Below are 15,988 nucleotides of genomic sequence, written 5' to 3' on the forward strand. Positions count from 1 at the left end.
TCATTTATATATAATTTTTCTTTTAAATAAATATAAAAGATAAAAAAAATTCGAATAATGATTAAATATGAATTTTTTTATAAATTGTAAATTTTATTTTTAATTTACGTTAAAAATTTTATTTTTATTTTATCTATTAAAATTATTATAGAAAATAATTAATTTTTTTTAACGTTTTAAAATTTTTTATTTATATAAATTATTAATAATTTTAATTTACGTTTAAATTTTAATTTTTTTTTATTTTAAAAAATAATTGATCAGCGACGAGCTATAGCGACGGGACAACACCCGTCACTGATTAGTGACGGGAGTGGTCCTGTCGCTGATCAGCAACAAGACACAATCCTATTACTGAATCTGTCACAAAACTTACCCATCGCTATATTTCGTCGCTAAAATTTAGCTACGCCAACTTTAGCGACGGATCGTCTCCCGTCGTTAAAACTCTAATTTTTTGTAGTGAATTATTTGGAAATACTTAAAGAATTCCTTTTTCATGGTTAGAGAGATTGGAGATAATGATTATAATTATACTTTATTAGGAGGTAAAACTATAAATAAGAGATAAAGGATATTGTACTTGATATCGTATAAACCATTATTGACGCTATTAAAGTAAGAAGTTTTTCTAAAACTTATTACATTTTTATTTTTTTTTAAACTTATCCAAATGATTCTTTACTTAATCTCTTCAAATATAATTGTCTTTTTTTTATTTGTGTGTGTGTGTGGGCATACTATCGTTCAATATGGAGCTAGTTGAGTGGTGGTTCGTAGTAATTTTTCAATAGGTTATTTTCTAGTCTACCTTACTATTTTTGAGACGAATGACAAGATAGCATATGATAGCATTATTGTTTGAAACAAATAATAGCTTGTCAATGTACCATAATAATCACTTAAAGAAAATCATTGAAAAGTTAAAACAATAATTTCCTAATATTGATATTATATGCAGAGATTACTATAATACTTTTGAATGGCTTTTTAAGGAGGCCCCATGGTTAATTAGTAACCCTTCACCAACATTGTGAATTAGAGATTACTCTAAAGATGACTACCTAATTATATTTATTTTATTTTGATAATAGAATTTGATGATGACACATTTCTCTAGAAAGTATGTTGTTGTATTGGAGGTGAATATAATTTCAATCTATTCAAGAATGGTAAAGCTCCTAAGATGCTTTAGGATGCCTATTTGTTCAAAACCAAATAAATTCATTAGTTGAGACATGGTGCATTTATAACATAATATGCTTATTTAATTATGGCAAAAATGTTCATCTAGGGCATCTTACCCCAATCTCATTGGTATTTTATTTAGATAAATTTTGAAATAGTTAGAATATGATGGATACAAGACGTCGCAATGCTCAATTCATTAAATTTTTATCGTTGTTAATAGATGTTGAGAACTATTAAAGTTGTAGCCTGGTTTGCTCTTCGTGAAATTTTAATAGGTATTAATTCTAATTTTATTTCTTATTTGTATTTAAATATATTCTACTATCTAATAATAATAAATAATTATATACTAAAATTGTAAGAAAAATCTCATCGGTATAATGATTAAAGAGAGCATTTTTGAACATTTATTTAAAAGTAAAATTATCCATATATATATATATATGTATATAATAATCAAAGTTTTGTTTCCATCACAGGAATGGCAAGGAGGGGAACAGCTTTCTTCAATGTTACTCCAAACTGCTCATCCATATCCATCTTCTCCGGCATAGTTCCCCAAGGTAGCTTCCAGTTGAAGGACTGAAGAATCGAAGCCAACATCAAATGGACCATCCGAATAGCCAGCGGAATGCCAGGGCATATCCTCCGGCCAGCTCCGAAAGGAATATATTCAAAGTCCCGGCCTTTATAGTCCAAACCAGAGTTTAAGAACCTCTGCGGCGAAAACGAAGAAGGGTCCTCCCAGTGCTTGGGATCTCTTCCGATGGCCCACGCGTTCACCAGTACCTGAGTGTTCTTCGACACGACGAAGCCCAACAATTCAACATCGTTTCTTGCTTTGTGGGGCAAGAGAAGGGGGACGGCTGGGTGGAGTCTCATCGTCTCTTTCACGACAGCCCGGAGATATGAAAGATTGTCCATGTCGGATTCCTGCATTTGCCGGTCGGTTCCGATGGTTGTGATGATCTCATTTCTTGCTCTTTCCAGAATATTTGGGTTTCGAAGAAGCTCCGCCATTGCCCATTCCGTTGTTATCGCAGATGTATCGCTTCCAGCAATAAACAAGTCCTACAATTTAATCAATTGCTTGAAATCACCATGAAGAAGATTTAATAGAGCTAATTAAGCCTCTTTACATACTTTTCAATAAAAATTAACAAAAATGAAATATCAAAAAATTTATTATACTTTTACTCATTATATTTTAAAAAAAATATCAAATAAATAACTTCTAAGAGTGGATCAAATTGGTAATATATTTTGTGGGATTCCAATTATTTTAATCAGAGAAAAAGTTGGGATTGTTAAGTGAGTTAGAACTTTGATGTTAAACAATTATCTACTATAATAACTAATATTAATACAATAATTAAATTCACTCGAGTTTAAAAGTATAGTCATTTATTTGACCATAAATGTAGATAATTGTATTATAAAATTAGAAGATATAATCACATAGAAAAAAAAAATCAAATTACATGTATTGGACCAGTCATCTAAAATGAGGAGGATGTTAACTAGAGAATTATGGCACAGTTAAAATTAAAAAAAAAAAATGGTTCTAGACAGTATTATGTGATACTTAGATTTGGTAAAATTAAAAATAATGTTTTATGAGAATTTATATGACTAATTTTGTTGCATATATGGGACAAAATATATGCAACAAAATTTTCAATTATAACAATAATGACATCCTAAACATTTTTGTCCATCAATTATAATATTAGTTCTAAATTTTCATTCATAATCTTATTTTTTATAAAATTTATATAACTAATATCAAATTTAATTTTTTTCTTGTTAGAGCAGAGAAGCTAAAAGACAAAGTGATATAAAATGCTTCCTCGATCTCTTATTCATGATCTCAGCCATTAAATACCTAAAACTAATACATCACTTAATTACAAGAATGCCATTATCTGTTTATCAGCTAAAACAAATATAAAACTATAAAACAAATACTACACAGCAACTAAACAGATACAAAAATACTGCTATATGTAATACTCCCCCTCAAGATGGACTGTGAACATCAATCACAGCCATCTTGGACAACAAATACTGTATTTGAGAAGCAGGCAACAGCTTTATAAAGAGATCAGCAAGTTGATGGGCTGATTTAATAGGCAAAAGCTTGAATAATCCAGCCTACAACTTGTCCCGAACGAAATGACAATCTAATTCAATATGCTTGGTGCGTTCATGAAAAACCGGATTAGAAGCTATATGAACCGCAGCCTGATTATCACAAAACAAGAGAGAAGAAGTTACCGTAGATATCTGAAAATCAGATAAAAGCTGGTGTAACCAAACAAGCTCACTAACAATAGAGGCAAGAGCACGATACTCAGTTTCGGCAGAAGAACGAGACACAGTAGACTACTTCTTAGCCTTCCAAGAGATTAACGAGTCACCAAGAAAGACACAAAAACCAGTAATAGATCTTCGAGTGTCCGAGCAAGAATCCCAATCAGCATCAGAAAAGGCACGAAGCTGTAAGGAATAAACAGCAGAAAAAAAAAAAGACCTTGCCTCGAAGAGGCTTTAATGTATCGCAACAAATGATGAACATCATCAAGATGAGGCTTCCTGGGCTTAGAAACATATTGACTAAGCTTATGGACAGCAAATGTAATGTCTGGTCGAGAAATGGTTAAGTATAAAAGCCTCCCAATAAGCCGCCGATAAGCAGACACATCCTCAAGTAAAGGACCTTCATCTGAACTTAAACGGATATGAGAAATCATGGGAATAGCAACTGGTTTACTAGACAAAAAACTCGTGTCTTCAAGCAGCTGTAAGGCATAATGCCTCTGGGAGAAAAAAATACCCTTAGTGGACCAGGCAGTCTCAAGACCAAGAAAGTACCTTAACCGGCCTAAATCCTTAAGTTTGAACTTGCTATGAAGAAAAGATTTGAGAGAGGCGATGGCAACAACATCAGAACCCGTGATGATTATATCATCAACATAGACAAGTAAGGCAATAAAGGAAAACCCAACACCTTTGGTAAACAAGGAATAGTCAGATTTGGATTGAATAAATCCATATTCAATAAGGGCAGATGAGAATTTAGAAAACCATTGCCTAGAGACCTGTTTAAGCCTATAGATAGACTTATGAAGCCGGCATACCAAACGTTCCCCTGAGGTGGAGCATCAAGTTTAGGACTATAACCAAGAGGAAGATCCATATACACTTCCTCAAAAAGATCCCCATTGAGAAAGGCATTATTAACATCTAGTTGAATAAGGGGCCACTTATTAATTGCTGCTAAAGCCAACAACACCTTAACAGTAACTAATTTGGCAACCGGAGAAAAGGTATCAAAAAAATCTAACCCTTCTTGTTGTGTGTATCCCTTTGCCACAAGACGTGCTTTATATCTCTCAATAGTACCATCAGATCTGAATTTGATTTTATACACTCATTTACACCCAATAGCATGCTTATCATGAGGCAATGAAGTAACAGTCCAGGTATGGTTCATATGCATAGCCTCCAATTCTGCTTTCATAGCATCTCTCCAATGGGCATAGGGCACAGCTTGATGATAGAATTGAGGCTCAAATGTAGATGAAATATTAAGAAGCAAATGTTTATGAGTATGGGAAAAATTGGAGTAAGAAACAAAATGATCTATAGGATATAAAGATTTCGTAGAAGGCAAAGAAGTCTGGGACAATAAATTGCAATGGAAATCTTGGAGATAAGAAGGAGGCCTCAAGACCCTAGTTGATCTACGAGGAGGAAGAGGATTACAAGGAGAATTTGAAACAGAATCAGCAACACAATCCTTAGCTGGAACAGAATTAGCAACACAACCCTCAGTTGGAACATATTCAGCATGAGAAGAAATGGGCTGATGTTGAGAATGAGGAATGACTAGATTAGGAAAAGGATCCACCAAATCATGAGAAGATACACTATTATGAAATGGAAAAATATGCTCATGAAAAACAACATCACGAGAGAGAAAGAAATGCTTGGCAGCCATATCATACAGCCTATAACCTTTCATGCCAGGAGAATATCCGAGGAAAACACAAGTAGAAGCACTAGGGGAAAATTTATTCCTTTGAGATAATAATGTGGATGCATAGCAGAGACAACCAAATACTCTAAGGCAACTATAATCAACAGGTGCATGATAAAGAAGCTGAAAATGAGACTGTTGATTTAATACTAGAGTAGGAGTTCGATTGATTAAAAAGGTAGCAGTGAGAATGCACTCACCCCAAAATTGGATAGGGACTCTAGATTGAAACATCAATGCCCTAGCTACATTAAGGAGGTGCTAATGTTTGCGTTCAACGACTGAGTTTTGTTCAGGCCTCTGAACACAAGAAAACTGATGTAAGACGCCCTTAGATTCAAAGTAATCTTGAAATCTCAACTCAGGTGCATTATCAGACCTAAACATCTTTACCTTAGCATTAAATTGAGTCTCCACCATATTAAAAAACTTGGGAATGATGTCTTTAGCCTCATGTTTATGTCTCATTAAAAATACCCAAGTGAAACGTGTGCAATCATCAACCAAAGTCAAGAAATATCTATAACCCGCATATGTAGGGATGTGATATGGCCCCCAAGTGTCACAATGAATAAGATCAAAAGTAGTTTGAGAGATATGATTATGAGAAACAAAAGGAAGTCTCTTTTGCTTTGCTAAAGGGCAAACTGAGCAATGAGAATCACCACCACTATTTCCAAAGTGTAACACATTTTTCAGTTTTTCCAACTTGTCAAAAGAAACATGTCCAAGTCTAGTGTGCCAAGTGTTTCTACTTACAACATGTGCCACAGTGGCAGATTTATAACATTTGTCACTACAAAAAAACTGGCATTTAGCGGCGGTTTTTTTTGCATTTAGCAGCGGTTTTTAACCGCCGCTAAGTGATTTAGCGGCGGTTTTCAAAACTGCCGCTGAACCAGCCGTCGTGGAGCATTTAGCGGCGGTTTTGACCAACCGCTGGAATAACCGCCGCTAAATCACTGATTTTGCGGCGATTTTAAAACCGCAGCAAAATCAGTGATTTAGCGGCGGTTTTTTTAATTTTAGCGGCGGTTTTAAAAATCGCCGCTAAAATTAAAAAAAATTAAAATTTTTTATTTTAGCGGCGGTTTTTCAACCGCCGCAAAAATTAAAAAAATTAAAATTTAAAAAAATAAAAAATTAAAAAAAAATTAAAATTTAAAATTTTAGCGGCGGTTTTAGAAACCGCCGCTAAAATTAAAAAAAATTAAAAATTTTTAATTTTAGCGACGGTTTTTAAAACCGCCGCTAAAATTAAAATAAAATTAAAAATTTTACTCTCTCACCCGCCCGCGCCCACACGGTTGCCCACCCGCCCAGCCACGTGGCCGCATATCCGCGCGCCACGTGGCGAGGCTCCCCCTTCCCCAGTTTCGAACCCACAACCTCCCATATGCCATTGCATGCTTGAAACCGCCTGATCTACCAACTTCCCTTGTTATATAATTACATATATAAATTATATACCACTATTTTTCAGAATTATATTTTATATTTTTTAATATAGAAAGAAAAATATTAATTAATTTATCATTTTTTAAAAGAATAAAGGAATAAATTAAAAATAAATTAATTGAATTAAATTAATTTATTAAAAATAAAAAAATTATATATATTTTAAAATTATTAAAATTTTGTTAAATTTATTTTTATTTTTATTTTTTTAAATTAAATTTTTAACTAGTGGTGAACCCGCGATATGTGGGAGAGTTTAATTTAAAAATAAAAAAATAAATTTATTATTTTAAATAATTTTAACTAAATTGATAATTATAATTTTTTTAATCTTTAATCATATTGAAAAAATTTAAGTTTACTTAATTATTCACTATTCAATATGCTAATGGAGAACACTTTTAATTCAATATACTTATAAATTTTTTTTATTATATTATATTTATTTATAAATAAATATTATAAAATCTATAATATTTTCACTTAAAGATGTTCGTTATTTTCTATTTATTATATTATAATTATAAATATAAATTAAAACTCTTAAATATGAGTAAGAATAAGTTTTTTCAATAATAACAAAATTTAAAAAAAATGAATTTTGATTTCTTCCATAGTCTTAAAAATGTGATACCTTAAATATTAATTAGTATTGAAAAACTCTAATACTTGACAACCCTACTAATTGACATTTGGCAAAATACTTTATTTCACTATCATATTTTATTATTATATAAATATACATAGAATAAAGATATAAAAATAATATATTAAATAAATAGATACTTTTCTATGACTTAATTAATAGTTTAAGTTGTCTATTAATATTTCTCATAAAATTCATGCAAATTTAATAGAAAACAATTAGCATTGAAAAACTTGTATATTTAAAATTTATTATTAATTTTACATAATTAGTATATATTATTTCGAAACAATTGAAAGATTTAAATTATTAATACAAATTACAAAATGTAAATTATTAATGTAATAAGTATTAAATGCAAGTTTTGGGGAAAAATTTTATTACTAGTTATCATTTCAAAGCAATTGAAAGATTTAAATTATTAATGCAAATTACAAAATGCAAATTATTAATTCAATCAGTATTAATTTTAAATCATTAATGCAAGTTTTGGAGGAAAATTTCTTTTTTGAAGACTATCCTATTTTTATATATGTAAAGATGCAAATTACAAAATGTAAATTATTAATGCAATAAGTACTAAACGCAAATCATTAATTTGGGGGAAAATTTTATTACTATTTATTATTTCAAAACAATTGAAAATTTTAAATTATTAATGCAAATTACAAAATACAAATTATTAATGCAATAAGTATTACTTGTAAATCAATAATGCAAGTTTTGGGGGGAAATTTCTTTTTTGAAAACTATCCTTCTTTTATATATATAAAGATGCAAATTACAAAATGTAAATTATTAATGCAATAAATATTAAATGTAAATCATTAATGCAAATTTTGGGGGGAAATTTCTTTTTTGAAGACTATCCTACTTTTATATATATAAAGATGCAAATTACAAAATGTAAATTATTAATGCAATAAGTACTAAATGCAAATCATTAATTTGGGAGAAAAATTTATTACTATTTATTATTTCAAAACAATTGAAAATTTTAAATTATTAATGCAAATTACAAAATACAAATTATTAATGCAATAAGTATTATTTGTAAATCATTAATGCAAGTTTTGGGGGGAAATTTTTTTTTTGAAAACTATCCTTCTTTTATATATATAAAGATGTAAATTACAAAATGTAAATTATTAATGCAATAAGTATTAAATGTAAATCATTAATGCAAATTTTGGGGGGAAATTTCTTTTTTGAAGACTATCCTACTTTTATATATATAAAGATGCAAATTACAAAATGTAAATTATCAATGCAATAAGTACTAAATGCAAATCATTAATTTGGGAGAAAATTTTATTACTATTTATTATTTCAAAACAATTGAAAATTTTAAATTATTAATGCAAATTACAAAATACAAATTATTAATGCAATAAGTATTATTTGTAAATCATTAATGCAAGTTTTGGGGGGAAATTTCTTTTTTGAAAACTATCATTCTTTTATATATATAAAGATGTAAATTACAAAATGTAAATTATTAATGCAATAAGTATTAAATGTAAATCATTAATGCAAATTTTGGGGGGAAATTTCTTTTTTGAAGACTATCCTACTTTTATATATATAAAGATGCAAATTACAAAATGTAAATTATCAATGCAATAAGTAATAAATGCAAATCATTAATTTGGGAGAAAATTTTATTACTATTTATTATTTCAAAACAATTGAAAATTTTAAATTATTAATGCAAATTACAAAATACAAATTATTAATGCAATAAGTATTATTTGTAAATCATTAATGCAAGTTTTGGGGGGAAATTTCTTTTTTGAAAACTATCCTTCTTTTATATATATAAAGATGCAAATTATAAAATGTAAATTATTAATGCAATAAGTATTAAATGTAAATCATTAATGCAAATTTTGGGGGGAAATTTCTTTTTTGAAGACTATCCTACTTTTATATATATAAAGATGCAAATTACAAAATGTAAATTATTAATGCAATAAGTACTAAATGCAAATCATTAATTTGGGAGAAAATTTTATTACTATTTATTATTTCAAAACAATTGAAAATTTTAAATTATTAATGCAAATTACAAAATACAAATTATTAATGCAATAAGTATTATTTGTAAATCATTAATGCAAGTTTTGGGGGGAAATTTCTTTTTTGAAAACTATCCTTCTTTTATATATATAAAGATGCAAATTACAAAATGTAAATTATTAATGCAATAAGTATTAAATGTAAATCATTAATGCAAATTTTGGGGGGAAATTTCTTTTTTGAAGACTATCCTACTTTTATATATATAAAGATGCAAATTACAAAATGTAAATTATCAATGCAATAAGTACTAAATGCAAATCATTAATTTGGGAGAAAATTTTATTACTATTTATTATTTCAAAACAATTGAAAATTTTAAATTATTAATGCAAATTACAAAATACAAATTATTAATGCAATAAGTATTATTTGTAAATCATTAATGCAAGTTTTGAGGGGAAATTTCTTTTTCGAAAACTATCATTCTTTTATATATATAAAGATGCAAATTACAAAATGTAAATTATTAATGCAATAAGTATTAAATGTAAATCATTAATGCAAATTTTGGGGAAAAATTTTATTACTACTTATTATTTCAAAGCAATTGAAAATTTTAAATTATTAATGCAAATTATAAAATATAAATTATTAATACAATAAGTATTAATTGTAAATTATTAATGCAAGTTTTGGGGGGAAATTTCTTTTTTGAAAACTAAATTAAATATTTTAATGAATTTTGCGACGGTTTTGAAAAATCGCCGCAAATATTAATTTAATTTTAATTATAAATTATTTAATTATTTTTAAATTTAGCGGCGGTTTTTCAGAAACTGCCGCTAAATTAATTTTTTTAATGAATTTTGCGGCGGTTTTGAAAATCGCCGCAAATATTAATTTAATTTTAATTTTAAATTATTTAATAATTTTTGAATTTAGCGGCGGTTTTTCAGAAACCGCCGCAAAATTAAATTTTATTTTTTAATTATTTAATTATTTTCTAAATTTAGCGGCGGTTTTTTGAAAACCGCCGCAAAATGTAAAAAAAAACTGCCGCTAAAATAGTATTTTGCGGCGGTTTGCAAACCGCCGCAAAATTTCATTTTTTGCGGCGGTTTTAGAAACCGCCGCTAAAAATCAAATTTTTTGTAGTGTGTCTGTCAACAAATCAGCATCAGCATCAATTACATAAAGACCTTCAAGAAGTCTACCCCTGCCAATCATCTTTGAAAAATGTACATCCTGAACAATGCATGAATGAGAGGAAAAACTAAGGCTCATAGTATTCCCTGCTACTAGAGCACTCACTAATAGCAAATTAAATTTGAATTGTGGCACAAACAACACATTTTTAAGCACCAAAAACTGACTAAGCCTGACAGTCCCTATAAACTGAACAAGTATCCGAGAATGATCGAGCAATGTGATATATATATCAGTAACAGGCCTCAAGGAGTGGAAAATAGCCTTGTTAAAACATACATGGCTAGTAGCTCCTGAGTCTATTATCCAATATTTAGAATCATTAAGAATTGGATTGACTGATACAAAAAAGCAACTACCTGAGGTCTGTTCTTGTGAAATAGTAGGATCTGCTTTCATCTTTGAGGACCCAAAATGGGTGTTCAACATACTCAGCAATTGTTGATATTGATTAGGATTTAAAATTTGCACAAAATCCCCAACAACTGGACTGCCAGAAGAATTTTCAAATTCCTGACCCGTAACAGCAACATTCACTTGATTAGAAGCATTATTGTTATTGTAATGATTAGGAGCATTCCTTTGTTTCATCTTATAACCAGGAGGATAACCATGCAATTTATAGCATATTTCTACGGTATGACCATGATATCCACAATGTATGCATATCGATCTCTCTTTCTTTTGGGATTTATTATTACTAGATTTATTCACCTCATGTTTTACATGAAACATGGCAGAATCAGTAACACGTCCTATAACATTCCTTTGATTCTCCTCTTGTGATATTAGGGAAAACACCTTATTGATTGGAGGAAGGGGATCCATTAACAACAATTGACCCTTAACTTGAGAAAACAACTCATTCAACCCCATAAGAAATGACATAGAATATTCCATCTGATAGTGATCAACCAAAGCCCTAACACCACCACAAGTGCAATGTCCACAACTACACGCAGGCCTAAAATTAGCAAGTTCATCCCATATAGTCTTGAGTTTTGTAAAATAAGCACTAACCGACAATTGTCCTTGGTTAAGATTCATCAATTCACATCTTAATTGAAAAATTCTAGGACCATTACTTTGTTGATACCGATCTTTAAGATCAATCCACATATCATACGCAGAATCGTAATATATGACACTGGCAGAAATTTCTTTTGAAACAGAATTAAGAATCCAGGATATCACCATATTATTATTCCTTATCCAGGCATTAACAAGAAAGATGTCACCTGTAGGTCTTGGGATGGAACCGTCGACGAAACCTAACTTATTTTTCATGGACAAAGCAATCGTCATAACCCGACTCCAAGAGGCATAATTGTCTCCGGTTAGTGGCTGAGAAACCAGCACAAGCCCAGGGCTATCTGAGTGGTGAAGAAAATACGGACTCAATCCATCATCAACAGCAGTGTTGCTCATCAGCGAAGAGGAGGAACTAGGCGCTATCGTAGCCATATAAGAACTTCAAAGAACAGATCAGATTATGAAAAAAATTTGGACGATCAGAAAACCAATAGAAAGCCGGATCTGTCCAAACAGTAGCTAGATCAAACAGATCTATGAGTTAGGGTTTCGATTTTTGAATGAGATTGAATAAAGTGAGATCTAATAGATTGAAGCGAGATCTACCAGATCGGAGAACTAAGGCTTCGATCTTGAACAAATCGGTGAACTAGGGTTTCGATTTTGAATAAATCGAAACAGAGCAACAAGATCACCTGAATAAGGAGATATCGACAGTTAGAACAACAAGATCTAACTGGAAAGAAACAAGAAAATCGCCAGGAGAATAATGGCGAGAAGAACTCAAGCTATCAGAAATGAAGACAGCGGAAACAATGGAGGCGCTCTGATACCATGTTAGAACAGAGAAGTTAAAAGACAAAGTGATATAAAATGCTTCCTCGATCTCTTATTCATGATCTCAACCATTAAACACCTAAAACTAATACATCACCTAATTACAATAAGGCCATTATCTGTTTATCAGCTAAAACAAATATAAAACTATAAAACAAATACTACACAGCAACTAAACAGATACAAAAATACTGCTATATGTAATATTTCTCTTTCTTTTGTAATAAAGTTAAATTAGTTTTGTACTAAAAATAAGATAAAGTAAGATAAGATTGACTTTTCAACTGAAGTGATCTAAAAAAAGGTTACCAAAAGCACACCGATTAACAGTTGGATTCGGAGATCTGATTAATTACCAGTATCACGGGCTTGATTGTGATGGAGTTAAAATTCGAGCCATCTTCTTCACACTGATCCAGAAGAGAGTCCAAGAAATCCCCTTTTTTGCAGTTCACCGGATCAAAACTTCTATCTCTTAAGCGCTTCTCAATAACTTCGTCAAATATTTCATGAAGCCTCTTATACGCAGGTACGCCGTTTCAGTCCCTGCAAGTCAAGCCACCGGAGCACCGGAAAATAATCTGACAAGTTGGGCTTCCCGGCGTTCTCCATGATGGTCCAGACCAGGTCCTTGAACTCCTGCGCCGAATCGAAGTCAGGGCCCACCATGTCGATCGAGGAAATGGTGTTGGACATCAAGTTCAGAGTCGTCGCAAAAGCCGCCCGCCCGATGTCCACTGGAGCCTCCGAAACGGCGTGACGCTTTATGTGGGAGACGAGTTCCTGGGCCTTCCGTTGGCGGAGGTGCTGGAGCTGGTCGAGCTTCTGGGCGTTGAACATCTGGGTGGCGCAGATGCGGCGGCGGCTGGGCCAGGAGTTGTCGGATGGGACCCAGGCTATGGTGGCGTCGGGGTTGGGCTGGGTGGCGACGGAGACAGGGACTGGGCGGCCGGAGAAGCTATGGTCGTGTGTTTGGAGGATGGCTTTGGCGGCGTCGGCGGAGGACGCGACGACGGTGGTGACGGTGCCGAGTTTAAGGGTCATGATGGGCCCGTAGATTTTGGAGAGTTTGGCGAGGGATTGGTTTGGGCGGGGGCCCAGGCGGTGGAGGGAGCCTATCAGGGGAAGTCCGGCGGGACCCGGCGGCAGCTTCTTAGTGGAGGAGCGGCAGAGCAATGGGTTGAAGAAGAAGAACCAGGAAATTGAGATGCAGATGAGCAAAATGTACAGTTCCATCTCCCTCTCTCTCCGAGAGTTGAGACCACAATACTCTGCTCAATTACGTAAAGCTATAATATATATATTATTTATAATCTGAATAATGAAAGCATATAATCAATTAAATTATATGACGTTAACAGTTACATTAAAGTAAGAGGGCAGGTTGTCAGTGGCAGATGGTTGAGCTAACATATAGTCGTGTTTATTAAAGAAGATATGAGATAGAAATTGTAAGATAGGAGGAATATTTTAAATTTTTAATATATTTATTAAATTTATCTCGTTAATATATAAAATAATTTACATATAATTCTTATTTAATTTTTTATAAATAAATTTATTTAATTTTTTATAATTACACATATATTCTTATATAAAAGCCTCACTTATTTCTTTTCACATGTTCTTTTTCTTTGTTACTGTTCATCCTTCTTCAAAGTTACTATTCATCTCCTTCCTCACCACCATCCATCCAACCACCGATTTTCCTTGCCCTTCGTCTTCCCCTGTCCTTCCGCTGCTCTTCCAGGCTTTGTTAGTTGTTCTCTCCTCAAAGTCACTTTCTTCCTGCCTAGAAACACACTCACAATTTATCAATACTATTTTAATATATACTCATTGAACTTTAAAAATATAATTATTTATTCATCAAATTTTAAATTATTAATTACTATATGTTTAATGAACTTTACTCAATATCAACTATCTATCACTCATTATATCTTGCAAACGAAAAATGTCTACGTACCTAACAAAATTTAAAAAAATTTAACAAACACTTACTAGATTTTAAAAATATAACTACTTATCCATTGAATTTTGGATTGTTATTACTTATTGAATTTTACTCAACATCAATCATCCATCACTCGTTACATCATCATCTGATCTTACAAATAGAAAAAGTCCACGTGGCTAACGGAATCTGAAGTGGCCTAATCAAATTCTTATTTTCAGTCAACTCAATAGCACCATGTTTCTCTCTCTCTCCCATTCCCTTGCTCCAGCAATAGCAGTTGGCGCACAAGAGACGAGGCAACTAGATGTGAGGTGGCAGCGATGCACCAGGCAACAAGGCGGCGAGAGGGTCTTGTTTCTCTCTCTCTCTCTTTATCCTCTTCCATTGCTCCAACAACGGCGATTAGCGAGCGAGAGGCGAGGCACCATGCAACAAGGTAGGGCGATAAGAGAGTCGACAACGACTGCTATTGTTGGAGTTGAGTTAGATGAAAATAAGGATTTGATTGCCTCACTTCGAATTTCGTTGTCACACAAACATTTTCCGTTTGTAAGATCAGATAGTGATGTAACTATGATAGATGGTTGACATTGAATAAAATTCAGTGAGTAGATAGTAACAATCAAAAGTTTAATGAGTAAGCAGTTATATTTTTAAAATTTAGTGAGTGTTTGTTAAAATTTTTTGGAATTCGTTAACCACGTGGATATTTTTTGTTTACAAAATATAACGGGTGGTTGATGGTTAACGTTGAAAAAAGTTTAGTGAGATGATAGTAACAATCTAAAGTTTAATGAATAAATAATTATATTTTTAGAATTTAATAAATATATGATAAATTTACCCCGTCAATACGATCATTTTCCAGTTTTGCTTTCTCATCTTCAGGCTTCCAGAAGAATCTTCAATTTTCCCCAGGAAGGTGGTGGTAATTTGGTAACCGACCCACGAAATTGGGGTCGCAGATTGGAGGAATATTTCGATTACGATGAGGAGGATGAGGAAGAAGAAGATCGAAGTTGGATCTTCTGGTGAGGTTCGTTCAGAATGTGTTCGAGAAGATCTATAGAAAAGCCAAGAAGGCCGTCCGTTCTGTTCTGCCTATAACCATCTCCACCAAATTGGTACATACACGGGCCTCTGTTTCCCTTGTTTGAAAATTGGCACGGTTATGAATTTCCACCAATTTGGCCTACATCTCGAACTAGGAATTGTTAAGGAAAATGAAACCACGTTTACTTTCTTTTTTTTCTTTTTTGCACATAATTAAATAAAAATAATAATTTTGACGAAGACTAGTTAAATTTTCTTCACATTTTCAATTGGGAGGGTTCCATCAGGTGCAACCAGCATGGATACAAACAGTTTTGAATGAATTTTAATCATAAATTTGTTATTATTATTAATGTATAGTTTTAAATGAATTTGGTAACAGAAATATTTTGATAAAAAAAAAATTTATTTCGATACTTATTATATGCATTTAACAAACACATAGAACGAAAAAATATAATTCTTAATGAATTTAAAAAAAAAATTAACAATCTGATAGAAATATTAAAACGCTTCACAATTTTATTTTGATCATTCTATA

General features: G+C 31.7%; 1 protein-coding gene across 1 annotated transcript; it reads right to left on the reverse strand.

The window, feature by feature from the left end:
* Nucleotides 1-1,647: 1,647 nt before the first annotated feature.
* Nucleotides 1,648-13,688, reverse strand: LOC127812799 (geraniol 8-hydroxylase-like). Its single transcript, XM_052353330.1, is given in 3 exon segments — nt 1,648-2,262; nt 12,791-12,962; nt 12,964-13,688. Coding segments are annotated over 3 exon segments (1,494 nt in total). The 5' UTR covers nt 13,671-13,688.
* Between the last annotated feature and the right edge of the window lie 2,300 nt (nt 13,689-15,988).

Source organism: Diospyros lotus, chromosome 11 (assembly GCF_014633365.1).
Source record: "Diospyros lotus cultivar Yz01 chromosome 11, ASM1463336v1, whole genome shotgun sequence".
In the NCBI taxonomy this organism is placed as follows: domain Eukaryota; kingdom Viridiplantae; phylum Streptophyta; class Magnoliopsida; order Ericales; family Ebenaceae; genus Diospyros; species Diospyros lotus.